This window comes from Lissotriton helveticus, chromosome 10 (genome assembly GCF_964261635.1).
Source record: "Lissotriton helveticus chromosome 10, aLisHel1.1, whole genome shotgun sequence".
NCBI classification, from domain to species: Eukaryota; Metazoa; Chordata; class Amphibia; order Caudata; family Salamandridae; genus Lissotriton; species Lissotriton helveticus.
This window is the reverse complement of record NC_136071.1, coordinates 491,797,407-491,824,041: the sequence shown is the minus strand read 5'-3', so window position 1 is coordinate 491,824,041 and position 26,635 is coordinate 491,797,407. Positions and strand designations below refer to the sequence as shown.

The following is a 26,635-nucleotide window of genomic DNA, read 5'->3' as shown; positions in this document are numbered from 1 at the left end:
GAATCTCGTGGAACGCAACCTGGAGATTCCGGTGTGAGATATACATGCAAGATGTATTGTGATGTGGATCGTGCGGAAACGGCCTTAGAAGTTTTCAAAAGGAAACCACCATCAAAGGAGGGGGTGTTACCCCGGGGTAACAAAGAGAAACCATCAACTTTATCAAGTCAATTTGTGGCTTTGGAGAGACTTTACGAATGAGAGATTCGAAAATGGTGGGAGGGAACATCTCTACAAAACTATATAGAGGTGGATAGGGTCCCAAGGGGCCTTAGGATATACACAGTCCCTGCCTACGAGAATCCAGACCCGCTGCTCCTTCAAAAGTGGTCGGAACACACGGCGCACTCGTGTAAGGGGATGCTAATGATTTTAATTGAATTTGCAAGGAGTGATCACGCCAAGGTACGAAAAACTATCGAAGACCTTGAATTGGAGTTTGGTACGGATGAGGATAAGGAGAGACAAGAGGGTCTCCGAGAGGCTATGAAGAAGCGCCTCAAAGCTTACGAAGGGAAAATCCAGGCTCGGAAACAAGAAAAGTTCGAAATAGACGAACGCGATTATGCATCGGGCCGAATCCTGACGTTCGCCAAAAAGTACGATGCTCCAAGAAAGATGCTGCAATCGAAGGCAGCTCAGAAAGTGATTGAGCAACCCGATACTTCAGAATCAGAGGTGACAGCACCGGAGCAATCGGATGATGATAGCCGACCGGGTAACAGCACAGGGAACAAACCAGGGCTTTTTCAAAACAAATTTCAAATCATTCGACAATCATGGCAGCAAAACACGAGGGGAAGACCCCGGAGCAGCAGAAAAAAGACGGCAGAAAACAAGGAGAGGGGGCCGAAGGAGCAAAAGGAATAGGCTCTCCTATGCTTACCAGGAGCAAGAAAAAGTTCAACAGGAGACGTTGAACGAATCTATCCCGGACAACCTTACTATTATTAATTTGACCCCACGTGTCTTGACCAAAACTGTAGAAAGTGTACTGCAATTAGGACTGTCATTATGTCCTAAGAAAAAGTTGGAGTACACGCAGACACGTATCGACTTATATAAGTTTGCCAGAAAAATGAAGTTGCACAAATTCTTTAAATTGCGCCCAAAAAAAGACACAGGGCCTTTAAGAAAGGATATCGAGGAGAGAACAGATATCCTACTGGAACGCGATTTGCCAGCAATACAGGTCTTGGTGGATCTACGAAATGAAGGGGGCATGACAGGAAGTATGGCAGAACACTCAGAAATTGAACAGGAAAGTGCACCAACAACATTCAGGCCAGTATCTACTTTTGTTCCGCAAATGCCTAATGACATTATAGATACGTTTGTAGAAAATGTCACACGAGACTTGATGCAGATGCGTGACTGTGGAAATATCTTGGATAAGAATGGCAACTTCACTAAAGAACAATATATGGCAGTGGATGACCTGAGTAATGACCCACTGATAATTGTGAAACCCTCAGACAAGGGGGGGGAAATTGTTCTACAGACACTTGTGGCATACAATAAAGAAGCATTAAGACAATTGAATAATGAAGAGTCCTACATAAAAGTTAAAAGGGATGTATACATAGAGAGTATTGGGGAGTGTCATGAGATGTTAAAAAAGTGGTATGAGAAGGGAATGTTGGAGACAGAAGAATATTTGTATTTAAGGTAACCTAATCCTGTCACACCCTGTTTTTACCACCTCCCCAAGGTGCATAAAGATGCCCTATGTCCCCCAGGGAGACCGATTGTCTCGTCTCAAGGTAGTCTGGTGGAACATGTTTCGATATAAGGATTGATTACTTTTTATCAGATTTTGTGGTCAAATTGAGATCGTACACTCGGGACACAAAAGATTTTTTGGGCAAATTAGAAAAGGTTGTCTGGAGAGAAGGAAATCTAATGAGCGCAATGGATGTCACTAGTCTATACACCAGTATATTACACCAGCAAGGTATAGATGCAGTAAAGTTTTTTCTGAGGAATAGAGAAGCCAAATACTCAGAGCACAACAGAATGTTGATAGAATTTTTAGGATTCTGTCTACACAATAACATCTTTTTATTTGAGAGTCAATATTTTCAACAAGTGTCAGGGACTGCGATGGGAACCTGCTTCGCCCCCAGCTACGCGAACTTATTCGTGGGCTGGTGGGAGGAGCAGGTGGCCTGGGCAGAGGACAAAGGTCCATGGACAGAGAAGATTGTCACATGGCACAGATATATTGACGATCTTTTCGTCATCTGGAGAGGGACGAAGGAGAGTGCTGATGAGTATATAAGGGCACTGAACCAGAACGACTATAATTTACAATTCCCAGTAGAAATCAGTGAATGTTCTGTTAATTTTCTAGACTTGGAGATCACCGTAATTGATAACAAAATGTGTACCAAACTTTACTGTAAGCCCACGGCGGGCAACTCTATTTTACATGCCCACAGTGGCCACCCGCCTAGATTAATAAATAGCATCCCATATGGAGAACTTCTCCGCATTAAGAGAAACAACACTAGAAAAATAGACTTTGAGAAATATGCAGGAGAGAGCATGGGAAGATTTCGGAGGCGAGGCTACAGTGTACAGACTTTAGAGGGAGCAAAAACTAGAGTTGACTCCACAGCTAGAGATAGGCTCCTTGTAGCAGGAAACAAGAGAAATGTAGAAGGTGACAAAGCAAAGGGTTTTAGGATGATCACTACCTTTTCAAAGGATGCCACAAAACTCAGATCCATAATTAGCAGACATTGGAATATGCTGCGAATGGATCCTGTTATCGGAATGGATATTCCGAAGAGACCCCTGATAACTTTTCGCAAAGCCAGGTCCCTCAGAGACAGCCTTACTAACAGTTATTCTGTAAAGAAAACGTCAAAGGGTTTTGAGAAAGATCTGAGGGGATTTCATCCTTGCAAAAAGTGCAAGGCATGTATTGGGAGCAATAAAGTTTCCACATTCCAAGTACCGGGAATACAGCAGCCCAAAAGAATAACAAGATTTCTGACATGTACTACCCCGTATGCAGTATACTGTTTGCAGTGCCCATGTGGACTTAAATACGTGGGGAGTACTATCCATCAGGCAAAAATTAGGGTATTGGAACACGCGAGGGCCATAAAGAATGGAGACATGTCATACCCAGTAGCACGCCACTTTAAAGAACTACATGGAGGGAACAGAGATCTGTTAACGTATTTCTGCCTGGATCATGTACCCCAGAATCCGAGGGGGGGAAACAGGCTAATGTCTCTTAGAAGGCTCGAGTCCAGATATATTATCGACCTTAATACAAAGACACCAGGGGGTTTGAATTCGCATGAGGAACTGGCTGTGCACTTAGGGGACAATTAATGGGGGCATATATGGGAAGTAAGAAGAAGGCAGGATCCGATTGATTATATTGTTTTGTCTTATGATGTGACTCCTATTGATTACATTTAAATTTTGATGGTTGATTATTATATGGACATTTGGACACTCAATGCACTATGGCTCATCTGTGAGCGCTATGTAACTCAGAGCAACTAAGGATTGAGCCCATTTGTGGGCTAAATATATGTCATAAGTGATTGATTTATGAATAAGGCATAATGAGCTCATCTATGGGCATTATTTACCTATGATGATGTATCAAGTGTAATTTTGGACGCTATGATGAATTCGCGGCGATGTAAATGAACATGATGCACCATTCAAAGATGGCGGCCGTGGCGCTGGCGCAGTTGTCCTATGACTATGTTCATGAAAGAATTTGTAAAACATAAAATGGACGTTTCCGCGACGCCAGGTCACCATCGACAAAGGCGAATGCCGAAACGAGTCTGGACACCGTGAGCTTGTAATAAAAACTGTAAGCTCGCCACCGTGAGTGCTGGTTTTTGTGGTGCAAACTACGAGGTTTGGAGCAGTCATGGATGCGGGGGCACCTCCCGCTTAATGGCACCCGCTCGAGAGTGCTAGGACTTTGGTGCAAACTTTGGAGCAAACACACACACACATATATATATATATATATATATATATATATATATATATATATATATATTACCTACTGGCGGTCGCCAGTAGGTAGTTATAGTTAGGATCGTTTTCCATAGGAAATCCGCAACATTCTATTGGGAATAACTTTGGCGCCGAATGAGGGATCTGCCTGTAATGTTCCTTAACTTTGCCTCGCTGCGCTCCGCTCCTTCCCTGAAAGTTTCGGGGGGATCCGTCGAGCGGGGGCCGAGATAAAAGGGGGGTCCCAAAACGTGTTTTCCCCATGTTAATTTCCATAGGGCGGTTGGACTCACTTTTAGCCCGAACGGCTGAATCGATTTCCACCAAACTTGGCAAAATTGTAGGTACTGGTACCCCGATGTGCCTTTGCTATGTCTCAAGATATATGCTCCAGTGGTTTTTACGAAAATTAACTTTGAAAAAATATATATTGGGCTATATATATGTTAGAGCCCAAATGTAGCCCAATGTGGCCCAATGTAGCCCAAAGATGGCTACCAGAGACAAAAAAACCAAATGTAGCCCAAATATCAGCCAGATGTAGCCCAACTATAACCCAATGACAGAATGTCCCAGAGTGTTCTAAAGAACAACTAGAGCGCTAACAGTCTTACTTATGACAAAAGTATGGCACACCTGAAGTCATCTTGATTGGAATAAAGTGTTAACACTTAAAACATTTAATTTGCAAAGGAACAAAATGAGGGGGTTCATTTTGCCATAGAAATTATGATTAGTGCTGAAGACAGAAACATTAAGGCATATTTTGAGTGACTTCTCAAATCCTCTTCTATTTCATAAAAAAAATTCTGATATGCAGTCTCCCAAGATGGCCACCAGAGACAAAAGAGCCCAAATGTAGCCCAAATATCAGCCAGATGTAGCCCAACTATAGCCCAATGACAGAATGTCCCAGAGTGTTCTATAGAACAACTAGAACGCTAACAGTCTTACTTATGACAAACGTATGGCACACCTGAAGTCATCTTGATTGGAATAAAGTGGTAACACTTAATACATTTAATTTGAAAAGGAACAAAATGAGGGGTTTCATTTTGCCATAGAAATTTTATATATATATATATATATATATTCACTGAAAAACCATAGGTTACACACCAGTTATAGTTAGGAATTAGCATTTAAAAAAACCTTTGAAATTCACTGAAAAAACCATAGGTTTCACACCAGTTATAGTTAGCTGGAAATTTTACTCGCATAAAACCATTGAAATTCCCACGTTATAGTTAGTTGGTCTCACTATAACTTGCACGTCTGCAATGCACTGCTGATGACGTCACATATTACAGGATGCATCTGTCATCTAGAAGAACAAGATGGGCTAAGAGTAGGGGTGGGGGCCAACTGGGACTGTCAGCAGCTTTGGAAACTAAGATAGCGACATGGCTTAAAATAAACAATAGCCTTATATGGAGCTTCCACCTTAAAGCTTCCAAGAAGTGACGCCAGTAGTTTTTTATAAAATGTTCAACTTTTTGTTATATTCTGCGGTGAAACACCTGCTAAAGTTAGATCTTGCGGTTTCTCATTAAAAGTGTATAAAAGGGCCACTTACCAGTCCATTCGTTGATCGCTTCCAACAGTGGTTTTTCACTGAGAAGTGCTCCCAGTTAACTGTTTTGTTTAGCATTTTTATAAAGGTTATAATGCTTCATTGTACTTTGATATTCAATTTCTTTCTCTCTCTCTTTCTTTCTTTGCATTGTTACGATTTTAAACTTACTACATTGCATGTTTTTGCTCATGATCTGGGATGTGTCTTTAACACTTCTGATTAATGATGCGTCTTTGACATTTATTGTCTAAATTGTTTGAATAAATAGTGTCACTCCTGACTCAATTCCTGCATTTTCAGAGTGTGTCTTGTTATTTCAGATAGCACATTTCCGTGCTAATTTATGTGGTAAAAACCACACTCCAACAATCTCAATAGCTCTCCCAGCATCTTGATAGGACTGGATGTAAAGGCCAATAAGATGTTAGAGCAGTGATGGGGACCCTGCCCCTGCTGTACTATTTGGCTTTTCACTGGCTTCAGGGATGCTCTGACAGTCCCATTTTAGCAGCTATTCTGTGCTGCCTGAGGCACAAGCAGTATGTTTGCTAAATTTTGCTAAATAAAATAGAGTGTGCCTGTGTGAGGGCAATGTAGCTGAACTACACTCCTCAGACATGCACAATCCAGACAGCCAGCTACAGAGTGTTTTATTTTGAAAATTCATGCCTTAGTCCCCTCCTCCTCCTTCTTTCATCAGGAGCCTTGAGCCTGGAGAGGAGCACGGGATGGCTGGCCTGGGCACTGGCATTGTTTATGAAAAAAATTAAACTTGTGTTTTGATGAACAATGCTTGATTAAAAAATGCACAGGAGGCAGAGGTGGGGGGCGCTCACAGTAGCCCCTGATAATTGTAATTGTATTTACATAGCACTTACTACCCCTTATGAGGCGTCAAATCACTTTTTGACAAGTAGTACGCTACTATGGAACCCACAATGGATTAGTGGTGGATTTATATAGGGAAATATGTGTTAATTTGAGAAATGGGCATGCAAGTCTGTTTGTTGTTGTTTCCACTTTCCAATAGGAACTGCGAGGTTGTTGGGCAAGATAAACATTGGGATAGTGCCAGACTAATTCTGAGCACCACCACAGAATATGTTGTCCTATAGGGCAGCTAGCTCACAGTGCCACCATAGGCACCCCTAAATCTAGACAGGTAGCAAATGGCTTGGGCAACCACAGAACCTGAAAACCCCGATCCCCCAGGAATCGTGGTAACAGATCTTAAACCATTTTGCTCAGTCACTCGTCCTCTTTCAGAGAAATATACAAAGAATACACAAATGTGCGTTTTCAATACTTATTGAGCCATCATGATTCTTGTACAGAGTATATATGTGCAGCATTGATCAATAGACAGAAGAAGATAAAAGTGATCAGCAGTATAAGGACAGAATAAATAGTTTCACCATCTTGCTAAAATAATGTATATATGTGAGCATATAAGAACTGTGTATAGCGTACTCCAATTATGCGTTCACTTACCTACTTGTCTATGGTGTGCGCATGCTCTGCCAAGAATCCCCTATTGGATGATCCAACTTCCATTACCTGAAGGGAAAGTATGTAGTTCCCCGTCTTGGTCACAGGTTGGACATCCTCCTCGCAGAGGGAACAGCAAGCATCTGGGCTGAGGTTTTGTATGCAGCAACCTCGCAATGATAGGAAGGGCTCCTCTGCCTAAACTCGGAAATGCTTGCTTATTCATAACCAAAAGCATCCTTGCTACTGAGTAGAGACCTCCGCCAGACCAACATTGTTTATGATCTATTGATATCTGTATCGCCTCATGGACGAAAAACAAACAACCACATTTGCACAATGTACGTTCAGGCCTTTAATAAGATGTTCAAGGTGTTGTGATAGTGTTCATACGAAGTGGGATTAATAAGCAACCAATCTTGCACTGTCACACAGTCAAAAGTGTGTCAAAAGTCATCATGTGGAACAGAGAGCAACTTAAGAAATGTGTACATGCTAAAATGGCAGCGTTTCTCCCCGGGTATAACTGAGATTCGTGACAGAGGGATAAAAGAGGGAAGAGTCTAGAACATGTTATTTGGGAGATCATTGTAGTAAGATGAGGCTTGGGATGAGTAAAAGGAGAGATGGAGGAGGGAAGAGTCTCTAGCAAGGGATCGGGGAACTCATAGTAATAAAATGAGGTTTGGGATGAGTCAAAGGAGTGAGACATGAAGGAGGAATTTAGAAAAGGTTGCTTGGGAGATCACAGTAGCAAAATTAGGTTATGGGTGAGCCAAGGAGGGATAGGATGAGGAAGAGTCTAGAAAGGTTTATTTTGGAGATCATAGTAGTAGAATGAGGTTTGGGCCAAGTCAGAGATTGGGGGTAGAGGATATATTGAGAGAAGTATGGGGTGAGACAGAGTAGTGCATTGGAGAGAGTCAAAGGTGTTGTTTCTTTTTTTATTTTTACTTCTACAGTAGGAGAAAAGTAATAAATATATATGATACATATCAACATAGAAAGGGTATACATGTATATCTTTTTTATCTACTTTTTCTACAGTAGGAGTAAAGTAATAAATTGATAGATTCATAACTACATAGAAAGGGTATACAAATATAAGAAAGATGATATATCGAGATTTAAAGTTGTATTGTACAAACTCAGACTTTCAAGTGTTGCTGTACTTGAAGCTAATTTTTTTTTTAAATAACTATTTTTAAGTTTGATCTTTTCCTCAATATTTTAATAGTGAAGCACTGGTAGATAGATTAGTTATAATAATATTTTCATATTGTGATAGATTAATAAAACAGGGGCACAAAAGCATCTAATCAAATAACATAAAAACTATGCAGTGACCTATAAACATGTTAAGCGTAAAAAAAAATATATAATCAACTATGAATAATATATACATTTCCGAAGAAGACCTAAAGAATATCTATATATTTTTAAACCATAGTTATTATACATATCTGTACAAAGAAATACATATCTCTTGATACATACACATAATCAAATTATATATGTTTACAAACACAGGGATATGCTGTACATTGAGGGTCTGATTACCAGTTTGGTGGACGGGTTACTCCATCACAAACGGGACAGATATTCCGGCCTCCGTTTGTCAAGTTCCATTATTTTCCATTGGATATAATGGAAGTCGTAATATGGAGGATGGAATATCCGTCATGCTTGTGATGGAGTAACCCATCCGCCAAACTTGTAATGATACCCCAAGATTGAGTATGGCGTTTATGTAGGAAAGAGCTAGCTTTTGAGTAGTCTTCAGAAGGTAAGTTATCTGTGAATCTTATGTTTGGGGGTAATGAATGCCATAGTTTAGCTGCTTGAACAGAGAAAGATGTACCACCTATGTTTTTTTTCTATTTTGGTGGGGTTTTGAGGTGAGGTGCCAATCTTGAGCGGAGGTTCCTTTGTTGAATGTATTTGGTAGTTATATTCCTGATGAAAAGCGGTCCTGTTCCATGTATTGTTGTGCTGGTGATACAAAGCAGCTTGAAGGTGGATCTTCTGGCAACCGGTAACCAATGTAGAGCCTTAAAGGCTGGGGAAATGTGGGCTTGTGGCATTACATGTAGGAATAGTCTGGCAGAAGAATTCTGTATCCATTGCAGTCTTTTCATACTTGTTGAAGATGAACTGTGGTAGAGGCCATCGGTGTAGCCAGTAGCCAGGACATTGTGTGAAAATCCCAGGTGGGGGAAGATGCACCGCAGACTTTTCATGGTAATGAAGCTTGACCTTGCTAATTTGCCCACTTCGGCATTCATTGATAACTTGGAGTCCATGGCAATTCCACGGTTTCTTACTTCCTTAGATACTTTAGGAGGTGGTCCTAGATCATCAGGCCAGGCACACATTGGGTCATACTTTTTCCAATTGCCACATGTGGGTTTTTCAGCATTGGAAGCAGTCAATTTGAGATGGCTCCATGTCATCCACTGATCAACAGCTTTGAGGCAACTGAAAAATTGTGAGTTTCTAATGTCTTTTGGGCTTTCCAGTTTAAGGTGTATTCATGTGTCATCTGCATAGTTATAGCATGTTAGGTGAAATTGATTGATTATTGCTGGTACTGACTTTATGTAGATGTTGAAAAGTATGGATAAGATGATAGAGCCTTGATGTGCCCCTGCTTACTACCCAACCTAAGAAACCAATGACCAGGATTCCCTTTGTCTCAAAATTCAGCCCTCACAGCAACAAAATCCATAAAATCATCAAGAAAAATTGGCCCTTGTTACGTTCACACGAACAATTCAAAGAAGCTCCCTTGTTTTCGTATCAACGAGGAGATAACTTGGCGAATCATCTGGTGCATGCAATCACATGGCCACAATCTACTCAGGAAAAAAACACCATCACAGCAGCCTGGGGGCTTGACCCGATTGTGGGCCATTACAGATGCCAAAACTGTAGTGTTTGCGATCTGACCGTAAATACGAAGGAATTCCTAGTGAATGGTCGACGATACGAATTAAAAAAACACACAAACTGTAGATTGCAGAACGTAATATATGCCATCAAGTGTCTATGCAATCTCATCTATATTGGGCAGACGACACAAATGATCAAACAGCGAATCATCCAGCATAGGAGCCGGATTAATTGCAAAACGGTCACAGCAGCCTTGGTAGCACACTATCTACAACTGGGGCACTCGGACACCGATATCCGTTGGCAAATAATCGAGAAACCAACCTTGCCTATACGAGAAGGCGACATCAAAATGCTATTGAACAAGGCTGAATGCAAATGGATGACAATCTGCGACACCGTGAACCATGGTCTCAACACAATTGATGAATGGAATAGTACTGTTACCACCTAAAACCTACCTATCCATTCACTCGTAACTATTGTCCTCGACATCACTGTCCAGCACTAGCGCTGCCCATTTGACAAGAGCACTATGTCTCACCCTGGATCTATACTTTAATACAAGACTATCGGCCAGATTCATGAAACGAAAATCGGCTTGCATAGGGCCAGATTCTCAGAATCTGGCCCTTTGCGAGCGCAATTTTTGCATTTGGGATTCATCATCCCAAATGCAAAAATCGCTATTACAGAATTCGCATTTTAGCGAGGAATTGCATTTAAGGAATCTCTATTTGAGATTCCTTAAATGCAATTCATTAACCAATTTTAAATAGAGAATTCGCAATATTTGGCCGCTATTTACCACGAAGTCAGACTTCGTGGTAAATAGCGAAAAAAATTGAAAAAAGCACTTTAGTGCATTATTCTCTGTTGCATGTTACACGCACACATGTCCTTTGGACATGTGTGTGCGCAACACCTGTGTAATGTTGCATTTCAGGGGTGCTACAGGGTGTCCTTTGGCCACCCCTGGCACCCTTGAAATCGCATCCTTATTTGCGATTAGCAAATTGCTAATCGCAAATAAGGAATAACTCCCCATTCATTCCTATGGGCCTGTAGGCCCATAGGAATGAATGGGGAGTTATTCCTTATTTGCGATTAGCAATTTGCTAATCACAAATAAGGAAGATGTAGGAATCGCAATATTTATTGCAATTCCTACATGAATCCCGTTTTGCAAGTCCTTAATAGCGATTCCTTATGAATCGCTATTAAAGACTCGCAAAACGGCCCTTTCATGAATCTAGCTGTATCCCAGCTCTGTAATCCTAGCTCTATAATTACAGACTCATATGGTTAATATACATGCTCCGAATGGTAAAGGATGATTATAGGACACCCCAATACTTCCTTGATAGTCCCTTACATGACACACACTCGCAAATAATTGTTCATTAACTACAAGCTATAGCTACAATTGTTCAAATACCTACACATTACAGCTACATGATGAAATATAAGCATTGTTTATGGTGTAGACTTTTGATGTTATCATTTTCAATAACTGTATTGGATCGCCAATATAATTACTATGTTTGAAACACACAGAAATGAATGTACGAAATGTAAATATATGTTTAATCCGAACCGCTAGGACAGACAGCCCACTCCTAATCATGGCTGTGATACACGCCTCCAAACCCGGGGAACCTATGTCATGGGGGTATGCAGAATTCACGCCCCCGGCGGCCTTCCCTTCTCCGCCCACATTCTGAATTAATGTCCGCCCAGGACTGGCCATACATGACCTGCCCCCCTGGACAGATGTCGATTCTTTCAAGTTCCGCCTACATGCGGACTTGGACATGCGGAAGTTTATTGCAAAGCTCGCACAGTCCCCACTTGACCGGTGCCAGCACTCTGCCTACGCGTAAATTTCCACGGCCACACAGTTCTTGCCTCCCTCAGACACTGACGTCATTCGGACACACACCCCCTTCCCAGCCCCGCCCATACGCGGAAGTAAATCTTCCTGCCTTGCTGATCCCGGCTCACAACGCCGCGATTTACTCCTGAGACAACACGCCAAATTCCACAGGTACGTGCCCCCCTCCGCCGAATTAACCACAGGGCCCCTTGAACTAGTTTGACGTTCTCGGTGTAGACACTCGGGCTAACGGTAATCACTTCCTTGTTTCTTTCCATTAGACGTGCTGACATACCGGCTGATCCTAGACAGCCGAAGAAAGCATTGCTTGAGTCAGGTACGTTTTATTCTTCTCCTTTTCCCCCCTCCTCACGAATTGAAAACCTTTGGGAGCCCAGATCATATACTTATGGCTGCAATTATACGGCCATAATTCCAGCTTATGAAACCCTCACTGGTATCCCTAACCAACCCACCCCTTTTTTCCCCCTTCACATAGTGCCCATGGGCTGATCCTGGATCGCCTTCCCTGGTGAACCGGAAGACTTCATAGACTGCCCCACATTACGTATGGGATACTCTAATTAAGCATGGGCTTTCCCTACGTACGGAATTATACCAAGGTAAAAAGACCACCAACCTGTACTATAAATTCCCAGATCTGCCCCATTCCTTTCCTGATCCGCTTTTCCCTTTCTTGCAGCACGCCCTAACTTAGACAACCCAGTCCTGATGACGATCCAAACTAACACGGATCGAAACGCCGTCGACCCAACAGCGTATTAATTGGCGTACTCTTCTCTTGTGGCTCAATAACCAATTGAAAAATCCTATGTACTGTGATACCACGTTGTCACTTACCTTCGAGCCACTCACTGTAAATAATTTGCACTTCGTCACAGTGCGCCGTTTTGCTGTTCACTTGTTTCACTTGCGTCGCCACCCTCATCACAATCACTTTTAAGCACCAAGTTCTCTATGGTTGTCTTCAATTTATTTACTGCAGTGCTGCCCTTAACTGTATTTTTTACGACCATGACTTATGTGACAATATAAAGATGATTAACTATCTTGTTTCAAATGAATGTGGTTTCTCCTTCTTTCCCTTTGAGTAATGCTGTATGCATGCACAATTAACTGCCTATACATCATTACCGATCAGGACATTGTTTCTTAATGCACCTGCTTTAGTGAGGCACAGTTTGAATGAGAAAGGGGGAGAATAGATACCATTTGTTCTGTTTTCAAGGTATGATGTGATCCAGTTAAGAGCACTTACCTCTATGCCAGTTTCGTAGAGTCTTTGTATTAGAATCTCATGGTCAACTGTGTCGAAGGCAGCTAGCTGAGAGGTCCAAGATAAGTAGTGCAGCAACCCCGTTCCAGTCTACTGTGTTTTTAAGGTCATCCCAGATGGGGATGAGGGCAGATTGTATGCCTTTTCCTGGGCAGAATCCTGTTTGCTAGTCTGAAAGTATGGAGTTATCTTCACTAAACTGTAACATCTGGGCGAATGCTGCTCTTTCTATCAATTTGCCCAGAAAAGGTCAATTTGTAATAGGTCTGTAGTTGTTGCAGTTATGCGGGGCCAGGTCTGATTTCTTTAATAATGGACATATGCATGCCTTTTGCACATCTCCTGGAAATATTCCAGTAGTTAAATAATTATTGATGATTCTTCTTACTGGTGTGGCAGCAGAGGTATTTAAAATAATCTACTTGAAGATTTGTGGTGGGCAACGGTCAGAAGGGCAGCCGGCTGGCCTGCTTGCTTTGATCAGATCTAAAAATTCACTTTGTGATATTTGTTTGAAGGAATGCGGAGGTTGAAGTAGCCTACTCTTGGAGGGGATATTGGGAAATGGTTTGGTCCTGGTGGTTTTCCTTTGTTTTATATAAGGGTCCAACATGTCTGCTTTGGTTGAGTAAGGATGTGGCAGTTTGCCAGTGAATTCTTGAGTAATGGGATGAGTTCCTTCTGTGCATTTAGGTTGATAAAATTCAGTGAGAATTGTATACATTCTTTATTTGCAAATTTAGCATTTTTAATTCTTTCAGTATAATATCTTTTTCAGCTTTTTTGATTGTTTACTTGTATATTCTGTTAAGTTAGCATAGACGAAGTTTGTCTTGATTGCAGTTTGTTGTGAGCCAGGTGTTTTTCAGCTTTCTAATTTATTGTTTTATCTTTTTTTCTCCAAGGTGCTTGTTTTCTTTTGTCCTGTTTTGTTATTCTTAGTGGTATAAAGATATCAAAAGCTCCCTGTAGCCACTCACAATTTTTGTTTACTGAATTTATTGTGTCTAGATCTGTGTTGGATGTTAGTTTTGTTTCTAAGATTTCAAAACTGAGTTTATTCCCCGGTTGATAAATGGATGCATGTATGGTAGTCTTAGGGGTGTTGATTTGTGGTGTTTTATGTTGGAAAACTCCCAAATGGCGGTGACTGCAGCAAAGTTTGAAAGGTAACAAGTTCTGGATTTGCAAAAATGACATCAAGGATGTGTTCAGCAAAGTGTGTGGTTTTGTGTACGATCTGTTGCAGTTTCAGTGTGACTAGGCTAGTGATGATATTTTTTGGGTGAGGCATATTGGGTTTGTCAAACTAAATGTTTAGGTCACCAAGAATGCATAGGTTGGAGTGTAATGTTATACGGTTTGAAACTGTGTCTAGAAATATGTCTGGGAATTTCACATTGCTAGGTGGCAGTCTGTAAAGAAGGAGGACATTAAAGGAGGAAGTTGGTGTAGGGTTGCATCTGCTGATGAGGTCCTCAGAACCTTGTATGGAAATGTCGTCAACTTTGGTGATATTTATTGTTTGCTTAAATATAAAGGCTAGTTCACCTCCTCTATTGTCTATACAGTTTTTGTTTGATAGCCTGGAGGAACGGCTTCATGCAACACTGGAGCCATGTCATCTCCCAACCTTGATTCAGTTAAGAAGAGTAAATCAGGTTGTGTGTCAGTGAGTAGGTCGTGGATGTGATGCTTCAGAGACTGATTGAGCATTTATTAGTAAGCAGTTTAGAGATTATGTTTTGGTGGTTGTGTGACTTTGTTGATTACAAGAGCTGGGAGAGCAGCTGACTCCGGTGCATGGGCTCATAGATTGATCCCAGCGATGGCAGCAGCTCAGCTCAGCATCATGTGACTATGGGCAATAGCTCACTTTATCTCCCCGATGGCACGCAGAGCCTTGAAACCAATAAGGGGTGATATGTTTGCGCTTTACAAATATGAATTAATATTATCATAAGAGTGAGCAGTATTTTTTGATTTTGTAGCAGGTGTTTCATTAGTGCTGGTATTAACTGTATGAGGCTAGCAATAGTGTTGATTTGTATATCATAGTCCTCATCCAGCAGGCTTAGAAGGCACTTTGTTGGGTGTTTTAGTTTAGTTTAAAGGAGTTTGTAGAGCGCATGGTAACACCTCCCGGCGTGTCCCCGCGCTATAGAGAAAGAAAGCAGCAGCAGAGGAAAAAAAGAAAGAGCCAGTTCACACAGCAAAGAGGCAAGTTTTCAGCTTCTTCCTAAATACGATTTCATTACTCTCCAACCTGATATCTAGAGGCAGGAGGTTCCATTGCCTGGCAGCTAAGGTGCGGAATGATCTGCCACCCATTTTAGCTTTTTTGGGGCAGGTAGTTTTAAGTAGACCCATTCCTTTGGATCTAAGAGATCTGTTGGGTTCGTACACAGACACCAAATCAGACATATATGCCGGCGCTCTGTGATGAATTATTTTATGGCACCAGAGCATTGCTTTAAAAACAGTCCTCTTACTGATCGGTAACCAGTGGAGGGCTGCTAGAGAGGGACGTGAGGGAGCACGGCGGGGAAGCCTTAGCACCAGGCGAGCTGCCGAGTTTTGTAGAACCTGTAGTTTGTTTATGTTTTTCACTGAAGTCCCCATGAGTAGTACATTACCGTAATCAATGCGGGACGTTATTAGTGCCTGCGTCATGGTACGCCTGGAGTTAGTGGGTAACAGGTCGAGGGTGCGGTTGAGGGTTTTCATCACCCCAAAACATTTGCCAACAGTCCTCTTTACGTGGCTGTCGAAGGACAGTTTATTGTCCACCCATACACCTAAGTTCTTCGCCTCTTGTGCAGGCGTGGGCAGGGGACCCAGACAGCTGGGCCACCACTCTTTCGTCCATTTGACCTCATTTCCTCCCATAATGAGGACCTCTGTTTTTGTCCCATTTAATTTCAAACAGTGTTCATTCATCCACATAGCTAGTTTGGACATGCAGGCGTTGAAGTTATCAGCTTCCTTAGAAGGGGCATGGGTCAGGGATATGAGAAGTTGCGTGTCGTCGGCGTAAGAGACAAGCTCTACGCCGAACGATTGCACCACTTCTGCCAGAGGGGCCATGTAGAGATTGAACAGGGTAGGACTCAGGGCAGAGCCCTGAGGAACCCCCTGTTCCAGCATCACCCTGTCGGAGAGGAAAGTCCCTCTTTGAACCTGGAAGGTCCTGTTAATCAGGAAAGATTTCAGCCAACCCAGTGCCTTGTTGGTGACACCCGCTTTATTTAGACACTGTAGCAAGATGGAGTGTGCTACAGTGTCAAAAGCGGCACTGAGATCAAGCATGATGAGGGCCATTGTCTTTCCCTTATCTGCTCCTTCACGTAAGGTTTCAGTGGCCCTCAGGAGAGCTGTCTCCGTAGAGAAGCCAGTTCTGAAACCCGACTGAGATTTATGGAAAACATTATGGTTCTCAAGGTGTTCCATAAGTTGACTGTTAGCGATTTTCTCTGCTAACTTGGCCACGTAAGGTAGCAGGGATATGGGTCGTAGATTGTCCATTATGTCCAAGCTGATGTTTGATTTTTTCTTAATGGGTAATACTATTGCCTGTTTCCACTCCTCCGGGAGGCAGGAGGTAGTAAAGGAAGCGTGTAATAAGTGCCTGAAATGAGGCTCTAGTACAGGAAAGGCTTCGGCTAAAATTTTTGGGGGTGCTGGATCCCTAGGGGATCCTGATTTAATTTTCTTGCACATTTTGGACAGGATTTCATAGGAAGGGACTGTAAAAGAGCTTAAACATACAGGTGTATTTACAAGTTTGTCATTTTCGATAAAATCCGTGGCCGAATCTGTCTGGTTAGAGAAACTAGAATAGATTTTATGTATTTTGCCTGCAAAATATTGTGCAATATTGTTGCACACTTCCACCGAGTCATAGTGCGCGGGGGAAGTCATGTCCACTATGGATATCTCTTTATATATCAGAAACAGTTCCTTGGAGGAATTGCCTGCTTCCATAATGCGGGTGTGATAATGCTCTGCTTTGCGTGTGTAGGTGGTGGAGACGGTGTTTGAGAATGAGTTGGTGAGCTGTGTTGTTTTTGTAGAGTAGCCTTGTTGTGTAATAAACATGGAGATGCGAAGTTGTGAAGAGTGGCAGGTTTTTTATTTTGTTTGCGTCTGCTTTGGGAGGAAGGCATACGGGTTGGGGTGGTGGTGGAGCATGTGAGTCATGTTTTACAGCTCTAAATTGAGCAATGGATGACAGGCAGGTGAATGAGTGTTGTGTTAGAGTATTTGTGGTAAGTGTTGGTAAAGGTAGAGAATTTGGGAGTAAAGGTGTAATTTGTGTAATCTTGAGGGTAATCCCTAGGACCAATAGGAGACTAGGCCCTTTCAACCAATCACAGCCCTAGCCCCAGCAACCAATCAAAAGCTAAAGTCCAATCGAAACCCTAGCCCTAGGAGCCAATCAGACCTATCAGCCAATCAGAAGTCTAAGCCTAAGCCCGAGGTTCAATAGAAATCTCAGCTTTAGGAGACAATCACATCCCCAGGTCTATCAGCCAATCAGAACTCTAACCCTAAGTCCTAAGGCCAATAGAAACCCTAGACATAGGAGCAATTGGAGCACATGTGTAACCAACAGTAGGAAACTCATATAAGTGGCATGTGACCGTAAGCACAGGATGGTGGGCAGGGGAAGGGGGCTGCTCAGGAAGTCAGAATCTCCTTGGCGACAGACAGGCTCAAATCCACACTCAGTAGTTCCTGTTCCACTGCAGGTAAGGCCCAAATGTAACATCACTAAAAATACTGCTTTTTGCTCACTTAAATCACTCTTCTAGCCAAAAATAGGTGCTCCACAGGCTTTTCAGACGCAGTTTAAACCTTAAAATCAGATTAAGCAAAGTCCTAAACACACTCTGCTTAGCCGCTGAGGTGTAGTTTGCCTTTTTATCTTGTTTAAACATAAAAGGAGGTAGAGGTGGATTGCCTTCAGCAGGCCCTAGCACAGTATAGGGGGAACTAAGAGAGAAATTTAAACAGTCACTGGCAGAAAAAACTGCAGTTTTAAAGTACAAATCACAAAACCCAAGAGATAAATTTAAACAGTCACGGGTAGGAAAAAAAACCTTCAGTTTTAAAGTACAAAGCACAGAAACCAAGAGGTAAATTTGAACAGTCATGGGTAGAGGAAAAAAGCAGTTTTAAAGTTTCAAGTATACACAGCACAAAGTCTGTACTCTTGCTACCTTCTTTGTCTGCTGCTGCTGATTGGCGTCAAGGTGGTGGCTTCACAATTATGTCATGCATTTATTCTAACAGGCCAAACGCATGCAGCGGTGCAGTGCAGCACCTCGCTGTGCTCATCTGTCTTATACTTGCTCTTTCTCTCAGATTAGTAGGGCTAGACATGCGCACCACTGCAGGGACACACATGCAATGCATTTTTCTCCTAAGCGCAGAAAAGAGCTGCCTGCTTCTGCCCTCCTAGAAGGTACTTGTGTGCTTCTTGCCCTTTGCATTTGGTGGACAGCCATATAATAGACTGAAGAGGCAGATCAGGATGACACTGTAGATAGACAGCACCTGGCACTTCTCCTACCAATGTTTTCTGTTTCTGCTCTCATTTGGGTTCTACCCCTTGATCATCCTTACCATCTCTGCAAGTAGCAGTTGGAAAACCTTGAGCCAAAGGGAGAGCAGTGCCCGCTCCAAATCCGAGATAAATTCCCATTTCAAAGGATCCAAACCGATAAGTGTAGGCCCCTAGGAAAACATACCTACTTCAGAGACATGGTCCACCTGACACCCTTCTTTTCCAAATCCATCGGTTTTAAAGTATAAATTTGATGATATGTGACAAGAGTTCAAATTTTATGTTTTTTCTTTAAATCTACTTTTCTGCTGAAGCCCACTCTTTCCTTCCCATATGCTTCAATGCATTTTAAATTATACTGCATTGCCCGTAGGTAGTCACCTGGAACTCAACACTGTTCATCCTGCCCTTTGTCCCTCTTGTCACTCTCTCCACTTGTTGCTGCCTTTTCTCATGTTCCCTGTCATCATCCCTTCTCATTTTTCTCAACCTGCCCCTTCCCACCACATACATTTTACGTTTGTCTCCAGTCATGTTCAACATTGTCTTCTTGTCTCAGCCTGATCTTCTATGCTCTTTAAAAATGTCCTTACTCTAAATGTAGACCTAAATGACATACCAAAATGGCATACAAGCAATGAACATCATGAAGACATTCACAACAAAGCATACTTTGTAACTGAAGTGGGTGTACCATTGAGAGGGTCCCTGCACACATAGTGCTGAACCCATGCCCTGATAGAGTAGAGTCCGTACACCCATAGGCAATTTCTCTCATTCAGCCAGAGCGGAGTTCCTTCATACAGAGCACCAGGTCTTTGTGCATTGGGAGCTGAGCTCTTCCAAGTACGCAGCTGAGCTCTACTAAAGACAGTGCTTAGCCCCTGGGCAGACATAGATCAAGGTGAGCCAGTTCACAGGCAGAGTTGAGCTTGTTCAGCATTCATTCCTATAATATTAAACCTGAAGTTCTGTGGGGACTGAGAAACCAGGACCATCTAATATTCTGTGGGAGTATCACACGCATTTCACCAAGGTAAATCTTGCACATGGACTGCTTCTGATAGGTAGGAGGAGGCGGGAGGGAGGATGACAGTGAGAGGGAAGGGATTGAGAGAAGCGATTGAAAAAAGAGAGAGACAAGGTGGACAGTAGTGAAAGAGAATCAAGCACGTGTAACAATATAGACAGATAGAAGAAAGAAATGAGAGGAGAGTATGACAAAGATGCAAAAGAATAGAGACTGAGCATGAAACAGGAGATGTCAGAATGAGAGACGTATGAACAACAGCACAACAATGATGCTAAAGCAAACTCTAAGCTATGTTAAGGCTATTTGTGAAGCGCATAGCTCACCCCGTAGAGTATCCTGCTGCTGACAATGAAAAGTTATAATCTTATAATAGCCCTTATGAACTGGATTGTATCGCTTCTTATGTGGGGTGGTTGGAGGTGGTGAACACCAACACAAATTTTGGGTGACCAGGACTTATTTTTCATCCAAAGTGACAGTCTGCCCACACCATGTCGAGTTAGATGGACTGTCATATTTCCACCAGCAGTTCTCTTGCTGGTGGAACATTACACCGATGGCCCAGTGGATTTGCAGACCTCAGTATGGATACATGAGAAGTATTTCGTTTTCTGTTTGATACCTCCATGAAACCTGGCTGTCCTGAACTGAAAAAAAGACAAAATAAACCCATACACCATGGGGGGAAATTTCAAAAGATTCAAGGTTGTTTACTGTAAGTGTGTTTTTAAAAAATAAACTTCAGATTTTTAAAAACAAATGCGTTTTCTGAGCAGTTGCATGTAATGTGGTGCTGTTCAGCAAACTTATACCAATGCATTCAGAGGTGCTGAAGTTGCGACAGCTACTCTGAAGATTTAGAGATCTCTGATAGTCAGGAGGGACCTCTAAATGTGATGGGCGGCGGTCCACTCAGGTGGCTAAAGTAATGACTTCCGCCACCATGGCGGCTGACAGGCTACCCACCAAACTCTAAATCAGCCCCTTTGGGCCTTATGCAGCTTTTGGCAGACCAGGCCCACTGTCAAAAATGGAGTGGATGGTTTAGTCCACCATATTACAAGTGCATTAAAGTCACTGGCACTCTAAATACAGCAGACTGGACATCCACTATGTTTTTATGGAGAACCCTGCCCACCCGCCAGACTATAAACAAGGTGATATTGAGAAATGTTTCAGCTATCTTGTAAATGCATGATTTTCAAGCAAATCAAACTTAACACATTTCACTTTCTCCTCACTTATAAATGAATTGCCAAGACTTGGAGCAAGTGGTGGTAGAAGGCTGGGTTGGGTCTAGTAGTCGGTCCCAGGTAACAGGACCAAGATGGCGGTCAGATGGTGACCATGGCATTTCAAACTCTGTAAAATGGAGTGGGACCTAAGTGGAACTGTGATTGCAGCAGCCAATGGCATGTGAATGGGGCTGGAAGGTAGGTAGACCTCTAGTATGTCAGTAGGTACTCTGTGAAAAGGCTTAGAGCAGTCAGGAATGTGTGAGAGGAAGTAGTAACTCCAAATGGCTGAAAGGTGTACTGGAAGAGAAGGTTGTCTGTGACTGAAGCCTCAAGGAAGGTGAGAGTAGGGATTCTGCAGGGTCTTAGCTGTGTGCCTTGGTAGAGCAGGGTGGGGGCAGAAGAATGGAAGGAAGGTCATAGGGGCTCCAGCATGCCTATGATTAAAAAATGTAGAGGAAATGGCATAGAAGCACCTCATACATGTCACTTGAACATCGTCGTCTCCATCTCATTATACTCAGGCTTATTCCATAATGTTGGAGTACCACTATGACCAATAATCCCAGCCCTAAAAGTACCCTTGGCCAATCCCGTCCTTGGAAGTGCAGACAAGGATGCTGGGACTGGAACCTACCTTCACATAGTAGTTGTTGAGAACAGGGAAATTCTTGACTTGGGCCAAGGCAGTGCAGGTTTTGAGTATGGCGGACAGACGACGAGGATCAGGGTCAGGAGGAAGGCAGCATATAACCCTTGTCTTGCAGTTCCCACCTAGGACATCCTCCAGTAACTGGGTCAGTGTTGAGTCACTGCGAAGGGGGACAAATCCAATAAGAGTCACAAGGGAGGAGCCTGAACACAACCCCAGTCATGTGAAACTTGCAAGGTATCAGCGGAGAGATGTAAGAGCTCACTACTGAGATATGCTTATAGCCTAGAGGTCACATGTTTAAATCATAGCATGTAGAAGGCAGACTTTTATTGTTCAAAGTTTGATAAACTGAGTACCAATTAAGTTAGAAAATCATAAACCCTCTTTTTCAAAGTGCTGCGAAATAGAAAAACTGTGGTATTAAAACATCAAATAAATAACACCTTTATTAGCAATTTATAAACTGAGTATGCAGAAGAAGTTGCTCTTACCTTAGGAAAGACTTACAATGAAATTTCGAATACATGCACCTTCAGAATAAATAAAGGACCACAGTAAACTACTTTAGCATGTGCTGAGATCATACCACCATAACCGGCCAAATGCCCTGTCCCATATAGAGCTCCAACAGCTATTTTCTAACTGTTACACCCTGAAAGTGCCAGCTGCTAGAAAGGTGTGTTCTTGTTGGACCCAAGTGCAATCTTGGTCCTGGTTTGAGGTATGCTTTAGTAGTGGTGGATTATTTTCCTAAGTGGGTGGAATGCAAGTTCTTGAAGGAACCAACTACGTTTGTGATCATTGATTGTTTGAAGGCTATGTTACAAAGGAGGGTGTTCCTAAGGTGTTGGTTACGGATAATGGGGTCCCGTTTCAATCCCAGATTATGAAGTCATTCTTATTCTCAATTGGTATCAAACATTTGTCAGTTGAGCTGTATAGACCTCAAGGTAACAGCATGGCGGAAATAGATAATAGGATGCTGAAAGAGATGTTTCAGACGGTTGGTTCTTAGGGTGATGATGTGGTGCATGCAGTTCAGGAGAGATTTATGGAGCGATCATAATAATCAACATTTAATGACTTTTGCTTTTGAAAGGCAGGCCTCCTTCTTGAAAACCTAATCCTGGATGGGTGATGGATTATGTAGGCATTGGTCAAAAAATGCCCGATTTGGGACAAGTGTGCATGTGAGTTGAGGAGGCTCAATGCAAAAGTAATCGGAGGTACAATGTTGAAAACAAGGTAAGGGAGGTGCAATTTCAGGTGGTTGACAAGGTCACAGTCAAAGGGCCTCGGGGTAGCAACGGCTGGTGACTTTTAAAAGTGGCGAGGCACATGCATCAACGTAAAATCTAAATAATATTCTAAAGTACGGTCATGCTTAAATTTGTATTGCCGAGGTGATCAGGGCACATTCTATTTATAGGTACATTGTATTTATATAGAATCTGCACCAATCACCTTTGCAGTACACATTTAACTGTAATTAAAATAAACAAACATAAAGAAAAATATTCTTTCCATGATGAGCTGATCCTCTGGACTCAGGCTGCTAAACAAAGATGTGCATGCTGGGCAATAGCATTCCAGCAAATCCAAGCACTGCTGTCATGCTGGTTTAAACACCAGACAGCATAAGAGAAGTACCAGGATTGGCTGGGTCAGAGAAATACAACGCTCCGTTGACGACTGATGGTGCTGTGTCAAAGCTCTTCCAGCTCCCACGTAGTGTTGGTTTTAGAAGCAAGAACTGTTCGTGTTAGGCTAGCCACAGCAAAAAGCGCAGCTAATCTGACATGCGCAGTTCGTTAACATGCCTGATTAAATTCTCACCACATTGCTCCATAGCCCCGCCCCTACTCTAGAGGAACCAAATGCATAGGGATTTATTTATTTAAAGAGTTTTGTATAGCGCAAACAAGACCCTTGGATATCAGAGCGCTTTACATTGCATGAGGTAGAATAGAGACAAGTTTAGTATAGTGCAACCATACCCAGTTAAATGGTATACTAAGACAGTCTGTCTGGGGTGCAGTGCCTCAAAGTAGGGGGTCAACGCCCTCACCGCTCCTATGGATTAGCTGCCCCTGTTCAGGAGTCTAGAAAGGGGAGGTTTACGTTTTTTCCTCAGAGGTGTGGTGTGAGTATCAAAACATGCTATTTTGGTGGGAAATGGTAAGTGGTGGATCAAAAGGAATTGTACTTTCCTTTTGCTTTGTTCGAATGTGATTTCAAAGTATTTAGTTTATAAGATTATAGTATGAGTAGTTTTACTATAGTTTTCCTTTTGCTTACTTTATCTTCTTGTATTTATTTTGTTGTTTGTTATAAGGGAGGAATGTTATATTGCTGTCACTTTAAGTGTGTGTTGGAACCTTGGGGACTTGTGGTATTTGGTGAGGGCTCCAGACTTGGGCAGTTGCTGGAGGCTGGAGCGGTCATTGGGGGATGCGGTGTGCTGTCTTAGATGGTTTGAATAAAATTCTCTTTTAGCTTCACTCCGCCTATGTACCTACCTGCATGAACATTACATATTTTGGCGACGAGTGCTTGGCCATCAAGGCAGCACCTCCAACAGCTTTTTTCTGACTGTTACACCATGAAGGTGCCAGCTGCCATAATGGCTTGTTCTTTCTGATGTAACAATACCTAAGTGGGTGGTACTCCTTTATAGGCATCCTTCAGAGATATACCTTTATGATAATATATCTACGTCTCATGGGTCCATGCCCGTGGTTCACCATAAAGAGACTAGTTGGCACTCTGGGACGCATTTGTGGGCGCCCCATTGTTAGGCCTCAGAGTTTTACACATGATAATGAAGGTTCCAACGCATTCTAGAGGCATCACTTCTGACCACCATAAATTCTGCAATAGATCACCTGCTGCCTTTCAAGCTGGGCGTAGCACTGCAAAATGCCAGAACAGCCCAGCAATGTTCAACAACCCCAGGGTCCTTAGGTCTCATACTCAGTAGGCTTTAAACCTTGGCTTTACGGTCTCTTGAGGTTAATCATATCAATTTCCTTCAGGTCTTCAACTTCTTGACTCAAAACCCCAAGCAGTGTCTTACTTGAGATGGTGGGATGACAGATAAAACAGCCATAGCTCTACAGGTTTTGTACAAAAGCCTTGCCAAACCTGCCCTCAAAAAAGTGAGAAGAAACAAGGAAGTGTTGGCTGGTTTAAAATCGATACAGAAAGTGCTTGGAACTCCAATATGCAGAAGTACTTTCATTACAAGATCTCGGTGGCGGCGAACAGATCGAAAAAATGAGAAGAAACAAGTGTTGACTGGCTCAAGATCGACAAAGAAGGGGCCTCCAATTCTTGCATCCCTTGGTATTAGACCACATGAAGACGAAGATAAATGGTCCTTTATAAATTATACACATAAGGCCATCTATGAAAAAAGGATTAAGTTCACCAAGAACATAACCACTATGCCTCCTAATTATCCTGTAACAAGTCTCTATGCCAGTGGAGCAGTTCCAACTAATCACTCAAAATAGTTAGCTCAGGCCTGTTTTTAAAATACTGCAGATATGCTTCATAGGACTTGGCCCTTTTTGCAGGGCCTCAATAAGATTTTTTGCCTTCTGTTGCTGAACCTGTTTTTTTTGGCATTAGGACTTTGTGCACCTTTTCCCTGCTAGCCAGTGGTGAAGTGTTTATGATCTCTCCCGAAAACATGGTACAGTTGGCATATACCTGACGGGTACATTTAATTTACTTGTAAGTCCCTAGTATATGGTACTATGTACCCAGGGTCTATACATGAACTGCTACTAGAGAAACTGCAGCACTCATTGTGTCATACACTAAAGTAGCATTTTAAAACATGGTAAAGGTCTGTAGGGCAGTGTGAAACTGCCATTCCGACCTGGCAAAATACACCTTTTGCTAGTCCTAAACCTTCCTGTTTAATATTTATGAATCCCTATGATAGGCCCTACAGGCTCATAGGGCAAGGTACGTTATAAGACGTAGGACATGTGTACTTAAGTTTGATATGCCCTAGCAGTGAAGAACTCCTAAATTCCTTTTTCACTGTTTTAAGGCCTATCGCTCTCATTGACTAACTCTGGGTTACTTTATTACATTTAATGAGTGCTAACTTAAGATGGGGGCAGACAGCGATATACTGGTCACACTGAAATTAATTTTAATTTTAAATCCTCTTTAATGGTAAAGTCCGATTTTGAGTTACAATTCTGAAAATGCCACACAAAGCTCTGGTGAGACATACTCTTTGCACCAACAGCGACTGCAAAACACCCCAACGACTGCCAGAGATCTCTGGCAAAGTGAGGCCTGGACTGTGCACTACGACAATGAAAGGCCATGATGACATCCAACTTGAAGCTACAGCATTGACCTTTCGCAACACCCAATTGGTTCTTCACAATACAACGACGGCCATCCAGAATGCCTGGCTTGTTCTTCGCAATACAGCGATGACCATCTGTAATGTTCAGCATCCTCCTCGTGGCCTCCTCCAACAAGAACAGAACTTTTCACGCCAGACTTTGAAGATAACATTTCAGCAGGATTTGTTCGTGGCTTTTTCTAATACATGGCATAATAAGCACTTGTTGTTGTTGGACATGCAGCCTTTCATAATGCCTACCTGTGAGCTGCTGATTAGTTTCAGTAGGAGTGAATCTGAACAGTTGCATAAGATCGTGGCATATATCTTGAGCCCATAGTTTTTTTGCCAAGGAGAGGTCTTTTTCATCTTTGGGAATAACCACTATCATGGCTTCACTTGTCGTTACGGTGACAGAGCTAGTGTCAGGAAAGTGTTAAAATAGGTCCACCAATGTAGGAGCAAGTGAGGCTGTGAATGTTTCGTAGAAATTTGTAGTAAAGCCATCTCAGCCAGGAGCTTTATGTGATTTGGGGCATTTAACTGCTAGTAGTAGTATTTTTTATCTGCTGTAATGGTGGAGTTGAGGTTTTGTTTGTCTTCTTGGGATAACCGTAGTAGATTTAGTTTGTCAAGGTAGGTC

At 42.4% G+C, this 26,635-nt stretch overlaps 1 protein-coding gene across 5 annotated transcripts in view; it reads right to left on the bottom strand.

The window, feature by feature from the left end:
- Positions 1–26,635, bottom strand: part of CCDC78 (coiled-coil domain containing 78) — a 434,980-nt gene that overhangs the window by 160,400 nt on the left and 247,945 nt on the right. For all 5 annotated transcript variants that reach the window (XM_078662986.1, XM_078662987.1, XM_078662990.1 and 2 more), the window contains one exon: positions 21,603–21,777. In XM_078662986.1, the coding sequence (XP_078519112.1) occupies positions 21,603–21,777 (175 nt within the window). The remainder of the gene's footprint in view (positions 1–21,602; positions 21,778–26,635) is intronic.